The sequence below is a fragment of the Pterocles gutturalis genome, unplaced genomic scaffold (genome assembly GCF_000699245.1).
Source record: "Pterocles gutturalis isolate BGI_N339 unplaced genomic scaffold, ASM69924v1 scaffold31578, whole genome shotgun sequence".
In the NCBI taxonomy this organism is placed as follows: Eukaryota; Metazoa; Chordata; class Aves; order Pterocliformes; family Pteroclidae; genus Pterocles; species Pterocles gutturalis.
In genome coordinates this window covers 623-28,302 of record NW_010121464.1, presented here as the reverse complement: position 1 = coordinate 28,302, position 27,680 = coordinate 623, and the positions used below count along the sequence as shown (strand labels likewise).

Below are 27,680 nucleotides of genomic sequence, written 5' to 3'. Positions count from 1 at the left end.
GGTGGGCACGCAGCAGATCATCCCCAAGAGCCTGGCGTCCGAAGTCAAGCTGACGAGCAAGAGCGCGGAGACGAGCAAGAGGGTGCTGAAGGTGCGGAGCATGGTGGAGAGCCTCAGCGTGCCCCTGGTCGCCGATGGTGAGGAGGAGGCCGAGGGTGACCTGGACAGCTTTTTTTGGGGACCCTGCGGCGGGGCCTGCGGTCCACGTCCTACCGCAGAGCGGTGGTCAGCGGCGTGGACTTCGACTGCTCGTCTAATTTTAAGAAAAAAAACAGAATGTCCCAGCCCATACTTAAAACGGTTGTTGAAGATAAAGAGAAGTTTTCGAGCCTGGGGAGGATAAAGGTAAGCTGTGACACGTTGGTTTGGATGGTGCGGGTTACACGGCAGCCTGATTTGCCATCTCTGGGTTTTCTGTAAATGCTAGGGTCTTCTCAGTTTGCCTTTTGCTGACACAAAACTTTTCATAGTTATTGATGGGTCCCGCAGATGACTTGGAAGCGTTGTTTTCCCAGTGAAGCGGCGGAGGCTGCAGGGACGCGGTTCTGCTGGAGTCTGGGCAGCTCAGAATCGTGCTGGTGGCAGCCTCGTGCTTGCATTGCCTGCTGGGTTCCCCACACATGGAGCTTTTCTTTCACAATCGCATCAATGTTTTACAACTTGTTTCCCATAAAGTAGTAAACAGGAAAAAGAGACACTGGCTTAATAAAATCTGCCTGCTAGAGTAAATAGACTGGCAGAAAAATTAACTTCCTCCCTTAATCCTCTATGAGACATTACTTTAAAAGTATTTTTAAAAATCAGAGTGTGATTTTGGAATTATTAGAAGCCACTTCAGGTATCTTTTAGTAGCTTAATTTTAATTTTAATGCCTGCAAGTAAAAGCAGAATGCCTGTTTTTAATTCTCAGTTATAATCCTTTAAGAGTAGTAGATTTATGTTGAATGTTCGTGTATTAAAATTAAATTATGAAGACTTAATGAAAATACTCTTTTACTTGAGCATATCATATTGTAGTCTTGTATTTCCTTCTTTTTAAATATAATTAGTTACTTTTAAAAAATGTATTGGTAGATTTCTGCAGAGTGTTTGGAATTGTGTAATAAAGTACTCCAGGCTAAGGGTTAATGCTGCAGCTATTAAAATAATTATCAGCTTTATGACAATTTCAGCCAAATTAAAAAATTATGGTTGTGGAAGCTTTTCTGAAAACACTGCAAGTGGTGAAATACTAATCAATCAAACTGTGAATGGGGGAGGTGGTTTGGTTTTGGTAGCAGACTTTAGCAGTGAGCTGTGTTTAAAATAGGAGGACATGACATTGTCCTGTGTTTACACACAGAACTTCTGCTAGTAGCATTTTTTTAAATAGACTGCTTAGACCCTAGGACTTGTTGTGCCAAACCAGCTGTTTTATTTCAAAGGTTTGTTTTGGTCTCAAAGCGTTAATTTAGAGAATAGTTAATGTCGCTGTTCTTTGCAGAGCATGTGGAAGGAGACAGCCGCTCAGTCGTGTACCTTTTATCCTTGTAGAGAAGCCCAGTGACAGGGGGATGAGTTACAAGTTCACTGAACTCTTGTAAAGCTAGTATGCTATGTGTTTGAAACAGGAAAAATGAAGCATTTGGGTCAAATACGTATAAAAAATGCATGAAAGAAGCAAAACTAGAGCAGCTTTTCACTTTTTGTGATGAAGCAGTTTTCATGAATACTTGCCCAACATCAGAAGTTCGTAGATTAGGGCCTGTTAACTTGGTGCCTAAGTATAAAATTAAATATAAGTTCTTACTGTTGGTTATTTTGCATTCTTCTTTTAATGTGTATCTCTTTCCTGTTAAAATTATCAGAAGAAAGTGCTGAAAGGACAAGGGACATTTGATGGGGAAGGTAAGCCCTTTTATATGCTCGATCACAATCATTTAATGAACTTCAGGATCATTTTGCATGCTTCTTTCCTATGTAGTCACAGACTAAGTGCCTTGGTTTTCAGTAAACTGACTGAAATATGGAACCATAATTTTGGCAGTAGACATACTTCAGGGAATATTTTAAAGAATACAGAATGGCAGGCTAAAAATGGGGTTTTGTTTGAAGGGCTGCTTTTAAGTGTGACCTCTTGTTCCTCCTGGAAGGTGAGCTGATGGCTGTGTCGATCTGACCCCTCACGGTTCTGTAGAATTACGTAGATGAGGCTGGTTCCTGCAGCTGGGACTGCCTTCCTGCCTGTTCCCCAGGACTCTTCCCAGGTGCAGGTCGTAGCTTTTGTGGATCAGCTGACAGGTTTGGGGTCATCACTTGCAGCAGGCACCTGAGTTGCTATTCTCTGAGTTTGTGGTTCATGCGGCTGTTTATCTCTTTTTCCTCATAAGGCAGGAGTGCTGGGGTGAATCCTTTTCTTTTCCTGATACCTAGGCTTCAAGTTGCAGTGTCAGAAACTGTCCATGGATCTGCTTTTTTGTGTTGCCCATTAATTCTGGGCCTTGCCAGGTTTTCTGCTTTTTCCCAATATTTCAACAAGAAAAGAATTCTTTCCTGGCTGTGTGTCCATGGAAGTTTCATTATAATAACCGCTACTCTCTTGGCTTTGCTCTGCTTTGTGCCTCATTAAGGTCATCTCAGCTGCTGTGTTACCTTCCTTTTCCTCTTGTTTTTTTTCAACTTTCAGAACTTTCCAGTTTGTTTGATTTCTGTCACCCCCATCTTGCTCTTATTTTAATCTTTTCTCACACTGTCTCCCGATGATGTTTTCTAGATTGCCTTCCAGTGGCTTCCTTCTATCTTGGACTGATCCCAACTAATAACTTTCTCTGTAATGCCTCCCAGAATTCAGTTGCTGTTCACAATTTCCTGTCTTCAAAGGGTACAAACTACATAGGTACATTCCAGAGACCTCGTGTAACACTCAGCTGGGGCTGTGTGGTCCGAGTAGGTCGAACAGACCCACCCAGGCTGGCGTTAAGAGCTCAGGAGTTTGCAGCTGTGTGTGGAGCAGACAGACCTTTCACTTATTTCCCCTTTCTCCTCGATATTGTCCAACGCCTGGCCCATCTCTGAAGTGCCTTTTAGAGCTTGCTTTCTGACCAGCTTAAGCTGTCTGTAGGTTACTTTGGTCTTGGATTTCTCTGTCCTTTTCTGTCTGCTTTTGAAAAGGGTGTGTGGTGAAGGAGGTTGGAAATGGCAAGGGTATGCTCCACACCTGCAGTTCTTTGCCGTTGATATTACTGAATGACTGCTGGCACCACTGAAATACCTAATGAGTGTGGTTTTTTAAGGTTCATAGGCCTCATGCTTATTCAAGCACGCTTTGAAGTTTCTATTTGGAATAGTTCTGACCTCAGATTTCTGAAATTTGGATCATTTCCCTCTCTTAGTGAAGTGCGAAGATGGTATTTAAAGCTGACAGAATAAAAGCTGGCATGGGTAGTGGATTTATAATGGTCTTGTAGATGAAAATAGCTAGACCTCCAGCTTAGTGACTCTGCTCTAGGGACACGCTTGTTCCGCTTTTAAATTGCTGGCTAATTATGAAACATTGTACAGCAAACCCAGGAAGAAAAAATTGTTTTCTGTTTTTTCTTGACAAAGGACACAGCTGTTCTTTAATTCAGTCAGTGCGGATCTCTTTGGTAGCGGTACAGCGACCCATTGTTACTGTACTGTGCCATTGTCCATCCTAAATAAGATGCTATCTTTGTCTCTGGGAGTTTGTGAACGGCACGGTGACATTTTGGTTTCTTTCATTGTTTGAATGTTACTTATAATTTTTATGAAAGCAACTAAGGTAACTTTCTAGCAATTGATGACAGACTGTTGTTGTTTTCTAGAAAACGCTGTGTTATATCAGAACTATAAAGAAAAAGCTCTGGACATAGATTCTGATGAAGAGTCTGAGCCCCGAGAGCAGAAACTGGATGAAAAGGTTGTTTTTCACTATAAGCCCCTGAGATCAACATGGAGCCAGCTGTCCGTTGTGAGTATTTGATCATTGTACAGCCAGACAAGGAGATCTAAGAATGTATTGAAGCAAGTCTTTTACTTATTGCTGTAGGTTCTGGCTGAAGTTTGTCATCTTCTATTCCCTTCCGAAATACAAGGTGTCTCTAAATATTTTTTTGTCGACAAGTTGGCAACTGTTCAGATGTTATGAATCCAAATCCTGAGGTCTCAATTTAGCTTTTGTTTAGGTTTTACGTCAGGTGACTCCCAACAGCTTAAACAAAGTTTAAATCGTTTTCACAGTCAATTTTAGTAGGTGTAGACTGATGCTCCTGCCAGAATCAGTTTCCCTGGTTACATGACACTTCCCTTTTCCTAGCGCAAGTGGCTTTAGGGTCGTGTGGCCGCCCAACAGACTGGGTAGAGTCTCTAATTTGAAATTACCAAGAAAAAACATTCAGTGTAGTTTAAGATGAAATTAAATGCAACTTTGAAATGCAAAGGAATTAATATTTCATAATTCTACATTTTAAGATAAATTTCTGTTATTTTTTTTCTTTTTAAACTCTGCTGGACAAAAAAAAAAATCAAGCATGCCTCTTTTGTTTGCGTGTTGCATTTGAGACCCTGAGTTCGTACTTCCTGCAGGGGCTGGGGACGGCTGCGGAGGCCTTGCCCACGCAGGATGCTGGCAGCCGTGCTGGTGCAGGTCCTTAGCGTAACCCATGACTCCCCTGATGGATGTTCCTGTGTCTGGCTGTGCCGCGTGAGGTGCTGTTGGGCAGCCTGAAAAGACAGGTTTGAATCCTGACAGCATGTCAACGTGGGGTGACGTCTGTGCTTTGGAGTTCCTTTCAATAAATTGGAGTGGTGTGGCCCAAACCTTAAACAGGATTTAGTTCTGTTCTTTTTTTGCTGAACTTTGTTTTTCATTTCATAAGAACAATATGGAAGTCCCGATCAATTACTGGTCTTTGTTTTACATAAAAAGGAATGCAATTGAGAAAGTTCGTTTTAGGGTCCCGTATTTGGCGAAGACACAACTTTACTGATTTGCAAAAAAAAAAAAGTTTGTGTGAATTGAGTAAAAGGGTTAATTATACTAAAAAAAGCTTCAGTTAGTTGCAAACAAGTTTCTGCTGAATTGTTCTGAATTGCTGCAAGCCAACTCTAATTGATTTGACTGCATATATTTAATGGAAACCATTTTAAAAAGCCAAGTATTCAGATGGTGGTGTTCTGCAGGCCTTAGCCCAGGCTCTGAAGTGGCTTTTTCCCACTAGCGTCATTAAACAAAGTAGAATTCAGCTGTTTAATCAGTACTGTAATCTCGCTAGCTTCCCTCCTAATAAGCTGGCAAATGATGATACTAGTTGATATTTCTCCAGGCTTTCCTAGTATGCGTGATTTTGAGGCTAAAGAAACTCAATATTGTGTGTCTCTGTGGTTACGTTTATCCTTTGATCACCTCTGTGGCTTCTGGAGGGATATCTCTGCAATGAAGGCTTTGAGGGGTTTTGAGGTTTTGTTTCTGTAACTTGCAGAATGTTGCAGAACCTCATTTCTCTGTGTGGCGTAGGAAAGGACTGTTATTACGTGACATGGTCACCTGGACTGTCTGCCCGTGGGGCCGCTGGCTGTGTATGTCCTATAGAAATCAGTTACTAAGCCTCAGCAAGATCTTGTGAGGCTATTGCGATTGTCTGTTTAGAAGAGCTGCCTTAGAGATGTTGATGACCTTTTGCAGTTGCAGGTATTAAAATATGAATCCCTCTTTGATTCAATAATTATAAAGAAGGCAACCCAATGTGGTTTTGAGATTTGCTTTAAATTGTCTTTCAACAAATGAAGTACTTTAAATGTAGTTAATTTTCTTAATGTCGAAAAAAATTTGTTTATAATGAAGTCAAATTCTTTTTTTTTTCTGCCTTCTAGGCAATCTAGCAGTTAAATGTTCAACAGCTGAGGTATTTTGGAAGGAATGCTATTCAGTAACAATAATAATTTCAAAAACACTAATTTGTCATGAGACCAAAATAGTATAAAGATCATCTTGGTAAGAGAACCATTCCTGTGCCACACTTACAGTTACATAAACCAACTTCTTTTTGATTTCTAGCACAGCAAACTTGTTCAGTGTGTTTCCTTGATTTACAGGGTTAGGAGTGGAAGTACATGGGAAAAGGTAGTGTGCTGTGAAAACAAAATATGGGAATCTGAATTTCATAGTGACTGTGTTTATAACTCTCTGGAAAAATCACATGCTGTCAGTGTGGATTCAAAAGTGAGTGTGGAACTGCAACAGGGAGTCAGCTGGACAGTGTCAAAGTATTGGGTTTCGACATGTTAGGAAAGAAGAGTAATAATATGTTTATGGTATTTGTTAGCAGTGACTCTGTGAGGAAAGTGAGGGGAAAGACAGCAGCAGGATTCCACTCTTCCCGCAGGATGTTTCTTTGGCCATTCGGGCTTGACAGCTGATGCAGTTCTGACCAGGCTTTCTGTTTGAGCAGGGTACTGAAACCTTTGTGTATGGAGTTGTCAAATCCTCTCTGATAAGAGTAAATAAAAGGGTGTTTCTGTCCTCCTGCAGTGTACACGCACATGTAAAGCTAAGATTGAGCTTTTCAGAGAACATTTAAAGACTCTGGAATGGGGTGCTATTGAAATCCAGTTCCTTCCTAATTCCTCTCTTGAACCCCCTTCCTCTTTAGGTTCCTGTTACAGATCAGACAGCTAGCGGTACCTGAGCAGATGGCTAGGTACAGAGCTAGCTTATCGACTGTCCCTGTTCCTCCCAGCCTTCAGCTGTTAATTTAAAAGTTTAATTTAGGGAGAATAACCAATATTGCCAAAATATATTCCAAAGGTATCTTTTGAGATTTTTGAAGAACTTCCAGCAGATCATAGGCACTGATACTAACTTGTGTGCAATATTAAATGTATTTACTTTCCAACAAATGCAGCATTCGGCCAGTATGGAGAATGACAATGTGTATTACTGTGCATGCAAAGAGTCGCAGCATCAGTTAGGTTGGAAGGGACCTCTGGAAATCATCTTGTCCACCCCCCCTGCTCGAGGAGGGTCAGTTAGAGCAAGCTGTGCGGGGCTGTGTCTAGTCAGGTTTTTAATATCTCCGTGGGTGGAGACCTCACCACCTCCCTGGATAACCTCTTGTGGAGTTTAACCACGGCGTCTGACTGATGGACTTTGGACTGAAATGTCTGTTTTTCCAGGCCCTTGCTGTCCAGGCTGGAGAGTAGGAAGCATGTTCACTTTACTGTACTACTGGCAGTGCTGCTGTGATTCTTGTAAATGTTCTTGAGATCTAGCACAGAAACAGATGTCCCGTAGTGTGGATAATGCTCATAATTATTGAAGTATTTAATATTAAATGGGTGTTTTAGCATCAGCTCCTCCATTTCAGACCCAGCTCAATGTATTTACATAGAGTTCAATCAAGATTTTGCATGTTCTCTCAACTGCTGTCTCTCTAAGCCAAAACTCTTTCCAAGCTTTGGTCATCTTGTGTTTCATTTTTCCGATCAGCTTTTTCTCTGGTTTGGGACAAGTGCAGTTGTGATTTTTCTCATTTGTTTAAAAAGCTGCCGCAAGTTACTTTACCAAGCCACTAGCACCATCACCTCTCCATGGCTGCCTGTGCTCTGTGCTATCACCCCAAAGCTACCTGGTCTGACTGGCAAGGACCTTCAAGGCTAGTCCCTGCATTAGCTCTCATTTCTCTCCCAGTATCAAAAGGCTTATGTTCATTGGTTTATGGTGCAGCCACTTGCTGTATTTCTTGGAGAAATACTTCTGGTGCCTTCCTCCCCTGCAGCACTTCCTTATTTTGGAGGAACTTCTTGTACATGACCACAGAGTTAACCTGTTCTTTCTTCCTTTCCTCCTCGTCTCCAGGGCTGAATCAGTCATAACTGAGTTGCTGGAACAAAGCAGTCCAGGGTGACAGTAAGACAACATTAGGAGCTGCAGTGTTGGGCCTTCTCCATTCTTTCCAGTTATATTCTTATTTATATTAATTTTTTGTTTGCATAATATCACAAATATGATTTTTAGGATAGTTCAGCTAAAATATTTTGGGCACCTGAAAAATAAGAGTTGAATTTTCTTTCACAGAATATGCCAAAAATAGTCTCCATATCTGGGCTTTGCTCTCTCTGCAAGTGTTGCTGTGGATCAAGAATAAAAGGTTGAGCCATTTGCTTACATAATGAATTTACATGTGCACTTTGTATGTACACACCTGTGTATGACAAAATAATGATCACGAACCACAGCTCTGGTTTTTTGCCTGTGAATACCGCAATACCTCACTGGAAATCTGCGGTTGCTGTGTTAACAGGAAGCATTGAAATCTCTTGGGTCTGTTCATAGGTATTTCCTGTGTCGGCATATTTTTAGAAAAGTCCTCCGCTGCATCCAGTAAAAAGTGACGCTGTACTTCCTAGAGAGTGCTCCAAAGCTTTCAGGTTGTTGATGGAAAGGTACTTTCACAGTTTAATAGCAAGGCATCTGATTAGTTCTTGCTTGGTGTTCAGAGGTGTCTGCTTGTGGTGACTCAGGAATCTGTACCTTGTGTTCAAAACAGCAATTGCTCCAACGCTGGAATATCGATGTTCTTTCTACCGGTACATACGTGTGTGGATATTCTTCAGGGTGTGTGCAAGCCAAGGTGTGGCACTTCGTAATGTTGTGCCGTCTTTACTCTTGAGCCTGCTGTCCAGGTTTGCGGTGCCTGGTATGCAGGAAGAAAACATACATCCTTCAGAGTTCCAGGGAACCAGTGGAGGAAGAGGAGAAGGCTGTTGATGACAGTACGTTAGGAGCTTTGGGAGGAGACTGAAAGAGAAATGGGAGAACAAAGTGCATCTGTTAGGTCTCGCGTCCTGTGACACACTGCTGCCGCAGGAAGAGGACAGTGTCCTTCACACGGGTGGTGCTGTGCAGCGGCCCCTTTCCCCTTCCCTGCTCCAGCGTGCCGTATGCGGGGGTCCTGCCTGCAGGTTTGGGGTCCTGCCTGCAGGTTTGGGGTCCTGTGTTTAACGCCCCGCTAGGAAATGCGTAAAGTCGGTCCCTTGTTGATGCTTTGCTTTCTGTTTGGTTTTTTAATGTTCTCCTATTAGATGACATAATGCGTGTGATTTACACGAGGAAAGAATACACTTCAGAGGTGTCTGGCGTGGAATTTGGCAGCTGAGCAGGTGGCTTCAGGCCGTGGCAAATGCGTGTGTGGCTGGAGTTTGTGATGTTGTACCCGCAGAGCTGCAGCAAACTCTCCCGAGCGGGAAGAGACATGGTCGTAGCGTTGAAGACAGAAATACAGGGGTGCTGGCTCGGGGCTTTGCCATGTCTGTGCAGGGTAAACCTGGAGCTCCTCCAGGATGATTTTTTTGCCTTTGTCTTTGCCTTTAGGTGTGTTTAACAAACGAAGACACTAAGATTTTTTCAGGCTGACTTAGAAAACAAACCTTGTGGTGTACGTGTGTCAGTCAAGAAATCTAACTTAAAAGGAGAAAGCAGTTTCCATGCTTGTGTGTGTGTGTAAAATCCAGGGTGACCGTGGCTCAACTGCACATGCTTTTGCTGCAGTGGTTCTGTGTGTGTGTACTGGGATAGTTTTTAATGAAATTCTTTGGTTCTTTTTTGATAAGTCAAGTGACAGATGTAATCAGCTTTTTATTTCTGCTAGTTCACTGCTGTCTTTTGGAAGTAGATAGATTATTTAGATGAATTTTTGTCCAATGTTTTGATAATTCTGTGGTTTGGTTTTTTAATTTAAGCTGTATTTTTCTACAAAAGATGTTACATTTTTTTTCTCTTTTTCCTTAGGTAAAGAAGAATGGATTATCAGATGTGATCAGCCAGGAAGAAAGAAAAAGACAGGAGGTACTCTGAACACGTTCTTTTTTGTTGCTTGTTTAGGGATGTAGCGCATGCCTGATTTAACGCTATTTGTTGATAAGAAGACAAGTCCCATCACACTGCTTCCTGTCCTAGAGTGAAGTGTGTTCTCTCCCCAGGGGCAGTAAATAAACAAAACCTGTCTATTGGTGATGTGTGTATGTCCCTGCAGTGGGTCTCCTGCCAGCATCCTGCGGCTCTTGCTGGAGCAGTGGTCCCTCCCCAGGTCCCTCCACCAGCCTGCTTGGTGGCTGCTCAGCAGCACAGTCACTGCTGCGTGCTCTGCTGGGGAAGGTGTAAAATTAACCTGGTGTTCACAGGATGTAGAAGGTGGCACATAAATTTTTAAAGGCAATGAGGAGCAAAGAGCAGTTTTTTACAATGCCCCTGTGTTGTAACTGATCCTGTGAACAGTTCTGAGCGCGTGAGCGCTGTGTATTGGTGTAACTAACCTTCTCCCCTTCACGCTGGAGTGGAGTAGGTGCAGCCATGCTGTCAGCAGTACAAACGGCAGCAGTTACTGATGTAGTTGTCTTTTCTCTCTGTCTCTTTCCCCTTTGCTCCTTGTGTCCTCTTTATCTGCTTTCCTCTTCCTCTTTGCTTCTTTTGTCCCCTTTATCTGCCTTACCCTCCTTCCTTGCCTACAGGGGCTATATCAAAATGAATGAGAGGTGTTGAAAAGAATAGCCTGACCTAGCCAACTGTATGCCTGCACTTCTTGAGGTATGTCCTTCAATAGGAAAAAAAAAAAAGTGGTTTTTTTAATAGAAACATGATAGCATTACCTGCCATGGTAATTTGTTCCTGTATCTTCATTTCTCTTCAGGACATACCTCAGTGAATGTAGCCACGTGAGACCTGACTGGGGTTTTCTGGGCACTTCACAGATGTGTACAGCAAGCCTCAAATATTCATTCAGCTGCTGTTGTGTTCATACACGACATACAGAAACATCTTGTGTTGCATACGTGAGATTTAGACAATAGTTGGGTTTTTTTATAATTCTACATTTCTTTGGCTATCTTCCTTTGCTTTTTTGGGGAAGAGGCTGTGCAGCAGCTCGGGGCATGTGTTCTGCTTTTTTATCTCCTCCTGCTGGGAAGCTTTGAGACACAAGGCATTGATTTCAGTCCTGTCCTTTAGGAGCCTTTAGTCTGTGTTTCCTGGAGTCATATTTACATCCCTTCAAAGAGAACAAGTTCTTTAGGTTGGCCTTTTAAATGTTAAATCTTCAGTGTTACCAAAAATGTTTTCAAGCCTGAGGGGTTTTTTTGTTTGAATATTAGAGGCCCATTCTTTCAGAAGGAGCCTAAATAAATATTCTGAAGATGTAGCTGTACTCCCAAGTTGTGCTTTTGCTGTGATTCTATTAAACTGCCTGTTATCAATTATTCTTTATCTATTCTTTAAGTTGCTTTTTAGAGCCTATTATATTATTTTGGCCATCATATATATCTTCCTGCAGGGACAATATATTTTGTTTGCTTTCAAGCTTGATTAAATGCCAGTGTTGTGCATTCATACCCATCCCATCTTTCAGACACATTGGTGAGGTGGATCTTTGTGTGTCTTTTGTCTAAGGAAAATGTGTCACATAGACTGATCTGAACTAAAATAGTTTTCAGTATTTTCAGTAGATCTTTTCTTGCAAGCTGGAAACTCCTAGCTGTGTATGTGTGTAGGAACTGCAGTATGCATCTGGCCTCAGGAGTGTTTGCTGTCCATCAGGATTCAAACAGCTGCTTACCTTGCTGTTAATTATGCAGATGAGCCCCCATATGGTTTCAGGTGTCATTCAGAAACACTGTTAGCAAGCACCTGGTAAATGCCGCCAACCCTCTGAACGTGGTGTAGTTAGTCTATGTCAGAGTCAAGGTTGTTTCTTAATCCTTCTTTATTTTTTGTTCTCTGAAATATGTTTGGGTCATGGGAAGATGATACTCTCCCCCTTCCTTACACATCAGAAGCAAAGTGTCTGTCCCCTTTATTTCTGACGATGCTAATGACTTTGTTACCAAACTGGAAGAAGGCAGTGAGGGTCCTCAGTAAAAGCATAAACAACTCCCCTCCAAACCAATGAGAGAGCTTGTATATTTTCCTGTGTTGAAAAATGTTTGGGTAGAAAGCAGTTAATCATGGAACTCTACAGCAGTCGCTAGTTAAATCCTTTCCTTGTGAGCACAGCTGGGAGAAGGACAGTGAGACTGAAAGCTGGAAAGGTAATTGCTGGGCAAAGGCAAAAATGTCCTTTTTAGGCACCTTCCTGCACATTGTTAGTGCAGCGGTAGGTAAATTTGCTGCCAGTTTGTCTGCCGTATGTATACGCTCTCTAGTTTCTTGATGCTGACGGAGCTGGCAGGCAGGCAATTTAACGTGATTTTAAGCATCACCTTCGTATATCTTCTGACACAGCAGTATTCACTCTTGTGAATAACATGTAGGATGCTGTAGCCGTTACCTAGCTGCTGCTGTACCTCTCACCAGATCCCTTCAGCTTTTTAGGTAGGTAGTAAGATGGAGAGGCTGCTGGTATGTACATTAGAGTCCTCTCCTTGTATGTGTGTAAGGGCCCTGGAGGCTTGCTGTGGCGTGGATGAATCTTCTTTGCACTGCATAAACCTTTAAGGCTTCAGCTAAAGCAGATTGATTGTTTGTTTTAAGAAATCCAAAACTTGTTATTGCATTATTAAAGTATCAGTGCAGTGTTGCATTTAAAGTACGTATTTCTCCTTTGGTTTGAGAGTGCTTAGAGCAGTTAGCTGCAAATAGCTGATGAAATGATGCATGCAAGTGCTAGTTCAGTTACATTGAGAACAAAGTGCCATTACCTCTGCTGATGGTATGAATCTGTGTTGGAAGTGCGTGGCGATAGAACTGATGACAAATGTGACTTAGGGGAGCTCCTGACAAAAGCGTTAATGAGAATGATGTAATTTTTTTGTGTGTGTATGCATAGAAGAACTCTAGTAGATGAACAGCAAGTAAAGCCTGGGGAGGTAAAAGGTGTCTAAAAGCTGAGTAGGTTTCTGCATCAGAGATGAACATTTCCAGTGGAACAAGGATGTGGATTTCAAAGTCCAAGAGCCCATTGAAAGTTTGCTTTGTGTGTCAGCCAACCGATGGAAGTTGGGGTGGCTGATCTGTAAGTGGAAGGGTGATAAAACACAGGAGCTGGTTGTGGGTGAGTGTGCTGGAGGTCTGCCTGCCTGGTGTCTGGTCACTGATCACTGGGGGGACAGTGGCTGCCACCCCTCCTGTCTGCTCTGCCGCCAGGCTTCTCTCCCCGCAGCAGATACCTCCGCTTCTCCTGGGCCTGCTCCTAGCTTGATGTCTTAGAAGTACCCAAGGGGTCACTGCTGGTACATGGCTAAAACCTGAATTTTGCAAAGGTGCAGATGCTTGGGTAAGCAGAGCTGGCACCCAAGAACTTTTCCAAATAACTAACTTACTAGCTTCTGTTTAAAAAGAGCAAAAGCAAATAATGACTGGTCAACAGTAGCGTGGCTGATACAATGCTTCCAAGCAGACCACAGGAACAGACGGGTTTTTTAAATTTAGAAACCAAAACAGAACAAAAACACCTCAGGAGTATGGATGGGGAGTGATCATAGTTGATGTTAATTTTTTGTCTGCAAACTGTTTGCAGTTGCATTGGAAAGTCTGAAGATAGACTATTTCAAAACATTCTTTTCTATAGTATTAAATCTCTTCTTTTTAAGTAAATGATGCAACTGTCATGGAAATGAACACTTATGTTATATATCTATATCTCTAGCTTATATCCAGTAACTTTTCTTTGCACCCCTTGTCCCCATTTTTTTTTTTAAAGAAGCGTAGTCAATAGTAAGCCTTGTCTTTCCCCCCTCCACTTTACAGGCAATATTTGAAGTGATATCTTCTGAGCATTCTTATTTGCTGAGCTTGGAGATTCTGATCAGGATGTTTAAAAATTCCAAGGAACTGAGCCTCACAATGACCAAAACGGAGAGCCATCACCTTTTCTCCAACATCACGGATGTTTATGAAGCAAGCAAAAAGTAAGTGTAGCAATGCATTTCTAAATTTTTAAAATTATAAATTTAAAATTTAGTAGCTATAATTTAAATTATTTACAGTACTTTTAAAAAAACTGTATCTGAGGGTGGTTACTAGTTGTCAAAATACCTTTCAAGCAAGTAATGAAATGTAGTCTACAAAATAGCTTCTTTACTGTTACCACAAAATTAAGGAAGAGCTGCAAGGTAGAAAATTCAACAAAAATTTAGGTGTGACCATTTAAGAATGAGAAGTCAGATGATGCATGTGTTAATATGAAGAGTCTTAGTTTTTTATAAGCTGTAAATACATTAGAATGGAATTTGGTTCCCTGTTCTTTGAGAGCACCAGAATATGTGCTCTGCAGTGCTAAAGAATCACTTCACATAACAGCTAAGGTTTTATTTTGCTAACCACAGATTCTGGGTTTGGAATATCAGTAAACCCTTGGTTATTGGGGTTATATTTTACTTACTGCACAGGCAGCTCCTGGAATAGCAGAGCTTTGGTTAGTACTATCTGTGGTACACAGCAGTGTTTGCAGATGCGGGCTGTGCCTTACTGACACTCTTGTTCTCCAGCGCATCTTGCTCTTATTTGGAAAACCCATCACTTTTCTAGCCAGCATACTCTCTGTTTTTGAAGCTGAAGAGTTGTTTCCTTTTCTGGCTGTACTGATTTAGTGAGGAGGGCTCACATGTAGGCTGCACTGGAGATGTCCAGTTATTGTGTTAATGACTATGTGATGTGTTAATGACTATGTGTGGAGTGGAAACTGTTTCTTCCAAAGCTGTCATGCTAGTTGGAAGATGGGAAATACGAACAGCAGTGAGCATGCACGTGAGTTTGAGAGACTTGCCTCGCCGCTGTGTTTCAGCTCGCATTTAATGGGATAGGTGTGGTGTTAGCTTCCCTGAAATCTGGCAGTGAAGGACAGAACCGGGTGTATTTTAGTAGAAATCAGCATCCTTCCCATCAAAACAGTTCCTGAGCTAAACACTGATACATTAAGCAGTCATATCTACTCTTTGCAGGCTGTCAGATGAAGCTCAGGCTGCCCTTATTAAACTGTTAAAAATTGAGCAAGAGTTTCGTACTTGCCCTTAAGAACTGGCTCCTGCCAGTGTTTTCCTTAATCAGTTGAATCACTGTTTACTTTCTGCCGAGTACTGGATGTGCAGGGTGCTGTGTGGCTGTGGTATCTCTTGTGTAAACAGCGTGGGCATTTTACTGCTGCTGAGCAGCACAGCGCTGGCCCTGGCACCTGGTACCAGAGGTTGTGTTTCTTTAAACAGCTGGTCTGCTGTGCTGTGCTGCTTTTTCTGTTGTGGGTTTCTTGAGTACAAAGTCAATAACAAGAAAAGGGGATACTGTACAAATAATGCCTCATGAAAAGGAAATGTTGGCAGATCTTACGCAATACAACTGCTGAAAAGTCTGGTTTACGATTGCTGGTAATTACTGCCAGCATGGTTTAGTATGGGACGCGCATACGTATCTGCACTCGGTGTACTGCAGGGTTACGGATACTTTAAACTCTCTTTCACAAAGTTGTTTAATGAAGGTTTGCTTTGTTACAGTTTGTTATCCTAGCCTGGTTAATAGAGAGGATCAACTTCTGTGGTGCACATCACTGAAAAATAAAAATGTCTGTGCTGCGTATACCTGGTGTCCAGTCTGAAATCATCGCAGCGGCTAAAGGGTGCACATGGCCTAGGTGACACACTGATTGAGCTTAACTGTGGCACTGTACAACTTTAACTAGATCTGTTTACCTCTGGAACAGAAAAATACTGGCCTCGTGTCAGAAATGGGGCTAATGGTTGGATAAGGAATCTGTCAGACTTGTCTCTCCTTTGCACTGTTTCAGTGAGGCACAGCTGACCATATAGTACAGCCGTGGGAGTAGGTGTGTGTTTGGGTGGTGAATAAACCTTCCAAATCATTAAATCTGCTTTTAAATTTCTCCCTTAAAGTACTTAGAGACAGGGATGGGGAGGGCAGTATTTTCAGGGGGATTCTTACAACCCTGTTGATTAATTGTCTTCAAAGGAAGTGGGAGGGGAAAAAAAAAAAAAAAGAAAAAAAAGTGGAAAAATACCACAGTTGCCTAAAATTATAATCTTATTCTTTCTTGTCTGGAAAGTCTAATGGTTTAAGAACTTGGTTTTTTATAACTGAGAGGAAAAACAGAATTTTTAACTCCTTTTAAAACCTAAATGAAAACATGTTTTGTTTCCTGAGTTATGCAATACTGTTAAACTATAACAAAACTCTGTGCTGGCTTTCTGCTGCTTCATTTGTGTAAATAACGAAAGTGATTTTTAAAACTGAAGCCTCTTTCTCAGTATCTGCAAATGACCGTTTCCCATTTTTAAGGTCTTTCAAGGTAGCAAAATCCATCCTTCTGCTGTAATGAAATGGAGCAGCTATGCCGTTGTGCTGTATTTTAAGCAGCCTTTATTTAAAAATACAGAATCTATGAGTGCAGTTACCAGTGGTTTTGGTTGCTCTGACAAGTTTGGTGAGCTAAAGAACATGAACTGATAAAAATACTATTTTTGGTGAAAATTGCTCAAAGCTTGTGTCTGGGAACTTTGACTTCGAACACGCTTAATGGAAGCTCTCCAGAAACAGCGAGATAGGCTCCTGATGAGGGAACAGAGCTGCCTTTGTTCCGCGCAGAATACAGACAGCAAAGACCGTCTCTGCTTTTGGGAGCTCATTGGAATGTCTCTGACAAAGAAGAGTTGATCTGAATAATTTGTGCAGCATACAGTGTGTGTGTTTATGTGAACGTCTTGCAAGGTGGCTTCAGGAAGCTTGAGGCTTCTGCTGCGTGTTTGCCTGTGCGGGTGCGATGGGAGCTCGTGACCCACAGAGCACATCGCACAAACCGCAGCCCGAGTCGGGGAGCGCTGTTACACCGGGATGGGAGCTGATGGGGTGCCCCAGGCCAGCTCTTTCAGAAAGAGGAGCCTGTGTAGCCTGAGAATACTGCGCCATCAATCTCTCAGCAGTCAGAAGGACTCTCCGGTCTCGGTGTGTGGTGCAGAAGAGGTCAGTTTCCCAAGAGCCTGTCCTCCGAAAGGGTTTGCAGGGAAATTAGTGAAGTGTCTTGAAGAACAATTGGTCTGACAGGTCAAATCACCAAATTTATAGGAGAAAGGAAAGCTTTAGCATTTTGTTTCTCTCTCTGCCATTAGGCCAGCAAAAGGCAGAAAGCTTATGGGATATCAGAAAAAGACACAAACAGAAAATATTTTGACAGGTTCTGACTGTCTTTAAACTTGATTTTGGTAGAGAAGCCTGTGTGGGTTTGTGAGGTAGGTTAACATTGTCTGAGTATCTTAATTTAAATTTATATGTGTGAATATATGTTAGGAACTGGGTAAGCCTTTTCATAGCACTTTTTTGTAAATTAGGTTAATGTCTCACCTCTTTCCATCATCCTTTATATGGTGCATCATCATCTTTTTTTACAAGAAAATCAAGCCCCAGCCTTCACCTAGGGAGTGTGTGTATTGCAGTAGGTAATGAGGCATTGAAAACGTTACTTGTAGAGAATGCAGAGTTCTGCTGCTCAGTTTCTTTGGACAATTGTAAAAAAATAAACAAACCCCAAACCCACATGTAATAAAGTAAAAATAAAAATTTAACTGCTGTGAGGAGAGCCTGGGTGATTTGATCTCCAGGTAGGACAGTGGTGTAAGTCATTAATATCCTTTTGTCCTGTTAGTTCTAGAGTGGCGGTCGTAGTCTGTGTTCTGTATTTCATCACAGTTCTTGCTGTGAGCAGTTTTTGAAGAAAGCCGAGTGATGTCTTGAGGGCATCCAGCTGAGTGTGGTTGCCCTGTTGCGTAGGTGACACAGAGGTGTGCTCTGGGGGAGCGTGTCTGTGCTCTTCCAGTAGGAACTAATTCCTAAGAAAGGCTCAAAGCAGATGAGTGGCTTCCTTATAAGTGCGGCCGAGCAATTAATGCTGGATATGGTGGACAGCCAAATGGGAAGAAGAGGGAGGAAAGTCCTCCCAGACGCTGTGGAAACAGGATGAAGTGAGGTCCTGTGGCTCAGTGCAGACGCTGGTGGGTCGCCCGGACCCGCAGCAGGTGCTGGTGGTCTGTAGAGACCGCACGGTGCTTGGGGTTCCAGCCGCTGCAGGGCACTGCTGGATTCAGTTCTGGGGTGTGCCTCTCCCCCAGCCTCGCTGCACGATCTGCTTTTACTGCCGATGGGGCCTTTTTTGATTGTCAGGAGATTCCAGGGATCCCAGAGGATGTCTTGTAGATAGCACTGAGGCCAAAACGCATTTTTTTTTCTTCTTTAAATTTTAGGTGCTCACAGAACACATGTGGACTTGCATCATGTTGATGACTTGGGACAGTGCATTTGTCGTTGTCTTTCCTCAGTTTGCTTCCTTCATGGTTTGTTCTGACAGCAGCACTCATTGCTGAACTCTTTGGCTTTAATATCTAGGAATTATTTGTTTAGAGAGTTCTTCTGGCAGCTGAAAAAACGCTGTGGGTTGACCTGCACTGTTTCTGTGCAAATGGCTAGCAGCGTTGGTAAACAGCAATTTAAAAATAATGTGCAGTTGGTATTTGGATTCCTGACCCAGTGATTGTTCTTTTACAATTTAGCTTCCTTATTGGAGACAAGATTAGATATGTGATTTCAGTACTCGGGAACAGAAAATCTCAACAGAATCATACCTCCCTCAGCTCATTTTCTTGGGTGAACGGAACTTAAGAGAAATAATGTTTTGGTTTTTTTTTCCAAATGAGTTTAGAAATTTTTATACATATATATGCATTGTCTGATAATTAATTTAGTGAATACCTAGCAATTACCTATACAAAAAGTTCCCTTGAAGAAAATAGCTAGTTTTCCAGAAAATGTGATTTTCTTTAGCTTCAAATTACTCACTTAAACATATTGAAAAGAATACCCAAACCCAACAGGTTTCCATCCCTCACCTTCCTGGCGTATTTCGCTGCTGTATAACTAGACTGCACTGTCGCCAGCTGTTGCTGTGTGTGGGAGAAGGACACAGCAGGAAGGTATTGGGGCAGGAACGCCACGGTGACAGAACGATGACACTGCTCACCCACGTGTGAGCTGGCTCCTCTGCTGCTGCTGCACTGCCCCCCTTGGCACCCCGACCCTGATCCCGGAGCTTTCCTCTCCCGAAGCTCTGTTGTGACACCCGCTGTCACAGTGGTGACCAAAGCAAGGAAGCACTTTTTTGGCCCCTACCTATGGAAAAATTTCTCAGCCCAAGATATTGACTCTCGATAGCGAGCTGTGTCGGGGACGCCAGTGGGATGAGTTTAACTCTTTTTAAAAGAGTTTCTGAGAACAGTTGGTGGTTTAATATGATATTGGTTTAGAGCAGAAAAGGGAAGTGTTTTTCAGTGCAATCCCTTCTGTCCTCTCTAAAGTCCCGTTCGAGCTGGCCGTTGCGTTCTCCGTTGTGGATGCCCCTCGGAAGGAATGCCAGCTAATCATAAAGGAAACCCAATCTGTTCACAATTTGCTTGTCTCGGACTTGTGTGATCCTCTGTGAAATGAAATACAGCTCGTGTTAGACTTCACTGTCTGCTTCACTGTCTGTATGAAATTTAATTATTAGTTGCATAACATTTTTTATTTGTTCAGAAAATTTTCTCTATCCCAAGGGTCATTTGCAGTGTTGTTTAAATGCTGACCGTGTAACTGATTTTTGTTTCTCTGTAGCATCCTGCCCCCACGGTGTTTTACCCAGCAGATCTTGAAATGCTTGTCAGGCTTTGAATAGATACAGTTTAATCCCTTTAAAATAGTATTAGGTGGTGCAGTCTTTTCAGGAGACCTTGGGATCATGTTAATTATTGTGTTTACTGATTTTTCTAATTCAAATAGACACTATGTAGCTGGATTTTGTTTAAAAAAAAAAAAAAAGGCAATGGATTTGCCAATGTTTTCCTGAACTCTGGAGCTGCCATCTCCTGCTTTGCTCAGAGCAGACCCTTCAGGGGATTGTTTCTGAAAGATTATGTATCTTGTTTGGGTTTTAGGGTTATTTATTTTTTTTTTTGTTTGTATTTATCAGGTCTTTTAACTGTGTAATCAAAAGTTAAATGACCACCATTTGCCAAGATCCAGAGTAGCAGGTGAAGGTCTCCTCATTCCAGACTGCGGTACTGGCTGAAGGGAGAGGGAGCCCATTCTTTTGAGTTTTACTCTAGAGTTTTTTAGAGAAGTCAGGGTGTTTTTCAACGCATTCTCCCCCCCCCCCCTTAACTTCCCTGGAATAATATGGTTCTAATTTTCTGAAGCATTTGCATGCCAGGGGAGGAAAGAATTGAAGAACAGTGCTGCTCAGCCCCCTCTGCGGTGGGGCTCATCCGAACCTCCCTGGTAGGGTTGAGTTCATCTGCAAGGACTCAGGCAGCACCTGTAACCGCTGGGCTGTGTTCTCTGTTGCTGTCTGGTTCTGTGGATGCATCGCTGTCACGATCGGTGCTCACACAGATCCTCTCAGGCAATCCTGCTGTGGTGTTGGGTCTCACAGGGTTTGTTCCAGTAGCAGCTTCACCAGTTTTGGGATTTACTGTTACTGCAGGAAGGGCAAAGGAGGAAAACTCTTATTTGTCCGCTATTTCTTTGCCAGTAAAGTGGATGGATATTCAACAGTTATTCGAACTTGCATCTCAGCTTTCCCTGAGCAGAGACCGGTCAGGAGTGCAGCAGCCTTTCCCAGGTGAGACTGAGCAAAGCCTTGCAGAGGTCAGGCTGGTTTCAGAGAACTGCTGTTGCCCTTCTTGCGTGAAAACAATGTGTAGCTTTGAAAAGGCACCAAGTTGTTAGTCTAGAAATGTCTGTGGTGGCAAGGCTGTCAGAGTGGGAGGATGTATGCATGTTCCCTTGGCTGCTCATGGATCATTGGGTCAATGTGCTTTGTTTAGATGAGATTTTAAACCTCAAATTCACGAGATGAAAGCTTCTGTTGCAGATGGCTGAGTTACGCTGCATTGCTGCGCGTTACCCTGGGCAGCAGTGAGGCTGGTCTGTGCAGTTTGTTCCCAGGAAATGTCGCCTGGCAAAGCTTGGTGTGTGCTGTCCTGCCCGTCATACTGTGTCTGCTGCTGGGATGTGGCTGTATCAATGTGAAGATCATGTATACAGGCGTGTATTTGTACATTTGATAGGAAGAGCAGCTTTATTTGCAGCAGGATCCAAACCTGCGGCTCCCTCTCTACCTTTAAGCCCATGTGACAGTTTGCTGCCCCGGTCCCAGCCTCTGCAGGTGTGCAGGAGGGGCTGGAGTGCTGCGGGGGCTCGGAGGGAAGTCGGGCAGCACTGGGAGCTGGGCTGTTTTTCACCCCCCGCGCGGGGCGGTCCAGCAGCGTGGTGCGGTGATCGGTGCGCCTGCACTTTGAACCCGTTTCCCTGTGGTTACGGGAGCGGGGCGGCTGCCAGCTTGGCACGGGTGCCCATGGGAGAAACGTGAACCTGGGAGGGCTCGCGGGCTGCCGGGGCTGTGTGGCCGTGGTGCTGCCCACGGCAGTGCCCCTGGGCTCTGAGGGGGGAATGGGTCACTGGAAATGGAATGACAGATTCCAGGCTTCCTCTGGAGCCTTTCCTGGGCGCTCTGGGAATCACTGGGATTTCTGGGCTGTGGTGGGGAGCTCCCTGGCTGATGCACTTCCCTCAAGGCTAAGCAATGCTTAATTTATGTTTTTAAGTATTTTTATGTTAGCAAAAATGTTCTCCCAAATCTCAAGATTGATTAGTTAACAGCATCGCTGTTTGCAGCACTACCGCTGGGTTCTCGTGGCGCTGGGGCCTGCAGGACAGCCAGGTTTGCAGGGCCTGGGACAGGCTCCGTGTCCGGTCGCTCTGCTCTCCAGGGGTTCGCACGCTGCGTTGTTAGTTCGGCCGTTCTAGCGAGCGTGGTGTGTGGGACTAGCCTCACCCCTGTTGCTAGAAAGCTCCCCAAAATGATTGATAAAGTCATTGTTTGACGTGCGAGGGATCACTTTGCTCTGTGTATGTCAGGAGCTTTTCAGACCCGGTGAGACGGGCAGAGGCACGCTGCTCCTCCCCGGTGGTGTAAAAAGCATTGCCTTGTTCAGCATGGGAAAGGGTTCTAAAAGGAAGACTCCTGTTGTGATGTCTTCATAATTTATCAAAAAGATTTACATTTCTAGTGCCACAGAGTGTTCTTTGTGGGTTCATTTGTCAGTGGGTATTAATTAACCAAGATTTGTTTTTCTGCAATGCCATTGAGCTGGATGCTCTGAGCCCTGAGCCGCTATCTGAGGAATCTGGCTGTAACAGGATCTGCTGCAGGGCTGCCATGGCCTTTTATTGCTCTGGACTCCTGCCAGAATGCTATAAATAGTTGAAAAGGCAAGTGGCTTACCACTCGGACTGTTACTTGTGGGTAGCCCTGCTGAAAGTTGTTCCAGTTTGTTGCAGAATGAACAAGTAGGCTGTCAGGGTCTTTTTCTTTTTTTTTCTTTTTTTTTTTCTTTTTTCTTGTTTGGCTTTGTAGTTGCCCAGTGGCTATTGCCTAATAAATGTGTTTTTATGGACTGTTAGTTTTGCAGTGTTTGGTGTTATAAGAATATGTATGTATTGTCTTTCAATGGTCAGATTGTGGTAACTCCTGTAACAAACTGATTAAACACCTGTGGATGCAGTCCCTCACTTTAAACACCCTCTTTTCAGCCTTTTTTTCCTAAGAGCTCTGATTCTGATTCAGCATAAAAATTCTATGGAAATAAGGCTGTAATTTTCCCCATTCTTCCTATTTTAAATTTCTGCCACCCCCCCTTCCACCCCCCCCCCCAAAAAAAAAAAAAAAGCAGATGTTAAGCTTCTGTTCCTGATGAGAAGATTCAGATTTGGAGAGTCTCATCAAAAATTGTTATTACTTCTATCTGAAGTTCTCTGAAATTGGCAATTGTTTTCCCAGTTCCCTTATCTCAAGAGGAGGAAGCTGAATTGCACTTGCTTCCCCTCCAGCGGCTTTTTCCTGCTACTGGACAGTGAAGTGTCGGCTGCAGTGTCGCTGTGAGGCTGAATCTGCGTTATCGTCTTCACGCCAGCCACACAGGTCGTTACAACGTCAAAATCATTCATCAAGAATAATACCAATGGGCTCTGAAATAAGGGATCCACAAGCCAGACCACAGCTCGTGTCCATGTCCAGAGTGATGGTGACAAACTGGCATTTTCGGTGGCTGTGGCACCTGACGGAGAGGGACCGTAGCACTGTCCAGAACAGCTAGCGGTGGAGAACTGCCTGAACCCCCCAGGAGATAAAAAACCAGTGCCATGAGCAGCAGGGAAAAAGTCAGAGAAAGGTTTGAGAACCTGGATCCTGTGACTGCTGCGTAGCCTGTGTGCAAACCGTGGCGATACCGTACCATCTGTCCCTCTCCCACTGTTCTGTGTGTCCTGTCACTCTGCAAACAGAATAAAATGATCTCATAGTAACTTCGTCAAAAATTTTACTCTTTGCTCTCTTGGGTGCTGATCACCTGGTCCTGGGGACTTCTGGTGTTCCACATTTACTTCTGGTTCGGACAGATCTTGCACCACCTCTGCTCTTTCCCAGTCTCGCTTGCCAGAAGGGCTTTGGTATCGGTTTTCTTCTGTAGTGACCCTTGATGTAAAAACGTATTTCCATTTTTTTGCAGTACCTCTGACCTTTCTGTATATTCCTTCTGTGTGCTGTCATTTGCTTCTACATGTTTTTTGCTCCCAGATAATAACTGATTTTGGAGGATAATTGTTTTTCTAACTCTAATTTGGCCTGCCTAGTTCAAATCTCTTTTCTATGCCTAATTAGATTTTTTTTAAAACCAGTGCAATCTAATTTTGGAATATCCAGGTAGCAAGATACAGTATTCATAAGCATGCATGTCCTGCTCAGTTAATATCTTTATCCAGGGGTGAAGGGAGAGTAAATGTTGAGAGGAAATGTCGACCAAAACGATTGATATCAGGGTGTTTATTTTGTGTATTTTTTAATTAGAAGGTCTGTTGATGTTGGTGGGAGTTGTAAAGGAGACGTGGGTCAGGGCTTTGTGAAGGTGAGGTGTGGGATGGTCTGTAGCATCGCGCACGTACCGCTGTGCGTTGGTGTTCACACCGCTGAATTAACCGGGGACTCTGAGGAAGCTGTGGGCATGGGGCATTGGTTCCAGCAGTGCCAGCGGGCAGGGAAAGCAGCTGGAGACAGTGGGCTGAGCGAGTGCCAGGGCTGTCCTGGCGGGGGACCCGCTTGCTCCTGACCTGCACTCAGGCTGGGACGACCGTCAGCGGGAGCCACCCACACTTTGAGGAGGAAACTTTTGCCATGCAGACAGGGCGAGCTGCAGTGCTGGGGAGAGCTCTGGTGTTTCTAGATCTTGGGCTATAAAAAGAAACCGACAGGAAATGAGCTGAACCTGTGTTTCTGAATCTGGCACAGAGCCTTTGGGGAGGGGAGTTCCAGAGGGTTACAAATGGGACGGTTCTTTCAAACAACATCAGGGCAAGATGAGGGAAATCAACTGCTGTCCTACGATGCTGTTTGACTTTCACTTAATTGGATATAGATCTAACCAGAAAAGCTCTGGTTTTAGCAGAAACAAATGCTTTAAATAAATCCTTCTGATATTAGGCCAAAAAAGCCAGTCGCACAGAGCAACTAATTTGCAGCTGGTTAAATGGAATATAATCACTCCATCACTCAGGACGGATCTTTGGGACAGAATCTGTCCTAAAATTTCAAGTAACAGGTTTTTGTGACATCTCTAGTTCACTGGTTGTATATAGTAACCAGCAGGTTGGATGCAAGAAAAGCCAACCTTTGATTGAGACCCTGATGTGTGATTTCCAGAGGTAACACTTCTTACAGCACGTGTTGTGGGCGATGGGGCTTGGGTGTGCTGCGTCTCTCTGCCCCTGTCTGTCTTCTTTCTCTTACGTGGTCTTTCTCAAAATCTTCTGCTATCTCAGATCTTTACTGTTCCAACTGTGACTGACGATGTCACTGCTGAGGCACCAGATAAATTCTGAGCGTGGCAGTTCTAGCCCAGCACGCTCGGACACCTTGTCAGCGTGCCGTGACGTACAGCGGGGAGAAAGGTTGGGTTTCCTCATTTCCCGAGCAGAGGAAATGGGCAGCGCCGGGAAGCTCTCCCCCCTATAAACATGTCTGACGTCAGCGGCTGACGTCTGTTGTGGTTCATGACAAACTGTAAACTGGGACTTGGAGACTTTTTCTTTTTTTTTTTTTTTTTCCCCTTCTCAGACCCCAGTGAGATGTCAGACAACTGTTAACTTCCGTATTTGTCTGTGTGCTGGGTGAGAGCTTGGTGCAGTTTGTGCGCTTGGCCAGTCAGCGCTGGGTGCTGCAGAACCCAGATAGGAGCATTGGACAAATCAGGGACACCTTGAGACACTCTGTGCTTTGCAGCAAGTGGAGGACAGAAGGAGGGTGGAGGACTCTGCCTTCCCCAGGTAGCAAGAGGCTCTTGGAAAATACTGCTGCACCCTGCGAGGGGAGGAGGGAGAAAGCTGCGCTGGAGCAGCCAGCGTTCTGTCTGTAGGCAGCTCCTGATTTTGGTGAAATGACAATGCTGATAAATGTGTCAGGGCAACCTGCAGTCGTTGTGTCAGAACTTTAAAAAGCAAGATGAAACAAACCAAAAATCCAAATCCAAAACAAGAAACCCCACTTGATTCTTCTGGCTGGGACTGACCAAGTGAGAATCTGAAACCACTCAATCCAGGCAGCTGCTTCTGAGCACACCTGGAAAAGTGTCCTAATTTTAGTTAACCCCCGCTGTTAAACACTTGTAGGATAAGCTTCTGCTCATCCTGTTCTCCTTTTCTCACATGTTGGAGTTTGTTCATAAAAGACATTACGGAGAACATTGGTGACACACTGAAAAAACCGAAACGTTGCAAGGTGACAGGTATTGCAGGCCAGTGTTAGAAATAAGAAAATGTAATAAAGGGCCAAAATTAAAATAAAACATATCTCACAATATTTTAGCTTGATGTGAGATCATGTTCTCCAAGTATTTTCTTATTTTTACTGTGCTATATGGGAATTTTTTTTTACTAGCTGATTTATTCTGGGGAGATCAGTATTCTTCTAGTGAGTCCTCTTGTACACAGGCTGCAGGAAGGACTGGTGTCCGAGAGACTTTTCAGCAGCTTCTAGTGTTTAAGGATTGCAGTGATGTCAGAGTGCCAGTGTCAGTTATTCTGATGACCTGCAGCAGATCTAATGCTGATCTGTGTGACCTCTTGTACCCCCAACAGGAAAATATTTCTAATAAGCATGGCAGAAATAAAGGCGCTTGGTTTCTGGTAAGATCAGAAGTGCAAGGAGGAGGGAAAGCTCTGAGAGGCCAAAGGAACTTTGCTGTGGGACAGAGGATGAGCGATAGGGAAGTTCTTTGAATTAAAGAGTCAGCTCAGGATTTTGGTTTCTGTTTCCGTTTTCACTGTTCCCAATCTGTGTTTGGTTTTAATGGCCTATGGAAGTGTGCGGTATGTGAGCACCTTGCCCAGCTCAGCCTGCCAGGTGGGTTTGGGTGTTTCTGTTCTTAGGTTAGCAGTTCACACCTAACTCTATTTCATTGAACCTTTCTGGGATTGTACGGCCTTTAGTACAAGAGGAAATGCATTAATGTTGTGCTTGAAGTTGTTTCGTTTCTTTTTCACCCCCGTTTCTGGAAATTCTCGTCTAACCAGATCAGTAGTGCTGTTTCAGCTTTGGCAACTCGGGGATGGGAAGTCGCTTTGCCAGCGTTGCTCACACTGAGCTCTGCCAGGTGACACCGCCACCCTCTGACTCCAAAGATTTCCCTTCCTGCTCTGCCCAAGGGGATGATCTCACCCTTCCACAAACCATTCCAGTTGTTTATCAAAGTCATGGGTTGTGTCAGTGGAAGTGTAAAATGTTGCAAGAGAAAGTCTGCTATTTTTTTAAAAAATTAATAATTTCTTATCTTTTTTCACAGGTTCTTTAAAGAACTCGAAGTGAGACATCAGAACAACATCTTTATTGATGATATCAGTGATATCGTTGAAAAGCACACTGCCTCCACGTTTGACCCGTACGTCAAATACTGCACCAATGAAGTCTACCAGCAGCGAACACTGCAGAAATTACTGTAAGAACTTATTATAAAATAGGATTGAGAAATCACCCCTTTGTAGTAGGAGTGAGGAGCAGGCTGTGGTATCTGGTGCAGAAGCCGTGGCTTCCAGCTAAGCGTGTACTAACCTGCTCGGCTTTCCTTCGTGTGCGAGTTCCTCTGAAGTAATTGAGGGTGAAGCTGCGCCTGGCTGCAGAGTCCAGTCCTGTCTGTGGTGGTGTGTTACACTCCCTTTCCCTTGCTAAGCACGGTTTAATCAGACCCACTGTCCGTGTGTGGCGTGTGAGTCTGTTTGCACCTGCACTCGTGTGTGGGAGAATGTGAGGTTTCCGGATGTCAGAACTGGTCTGTGTATCGAAGGGAATAAAGCTGGAGGCTCAGGTGATGTGACTCCTTCAGATCACACGTTCCTATCAATAAAATCATGATTTATTGCAATTCTAGCAGCTTCCACAAATCTTTGGTAAAACACACCATTTAATTCTCTCTCTCCTTTTCCCACCAGAGCCACAAATCCAGCATTTAAAGAGGTGTTATCACGGATCGAGTCCCATGAAGACTGCCGGAATCTACCCATGATCTCCTTCCTCATTCTTCCCATGCAGAGAGTTACTCGTCTCCCCTTGCTCATGGAT

General features: G+C 43.7%; 1 protein-coding gene across 1 annotated transcript; it reads left to right on the top strand.

Moving 5' to 3' along the window:
* Positions 1 to 7: 7 nt before the first annotated feature.
* LOC104460929 (rho guanine nucleotide exchange factor 26-like) lies at positions 8 to 27,680 on the top strand (the record flags this gene model as incomplete). The annotated part of the gene is given in 8 exon segments (XM_010077261.1): positions 8 to 172; positions 175 to 345; positions 1,848 to 1,887; positions 3,825 to 3,970; positions 9,788 to 9,844; positions 13,736 to 13,896; positions 26,908 to 27,060; positions 27,551 to 27,680. Coding segments are annotated over 8 exon segments (1,023 nt in total), but the record flags the coding sequence as incomplete, so codon positions are not given.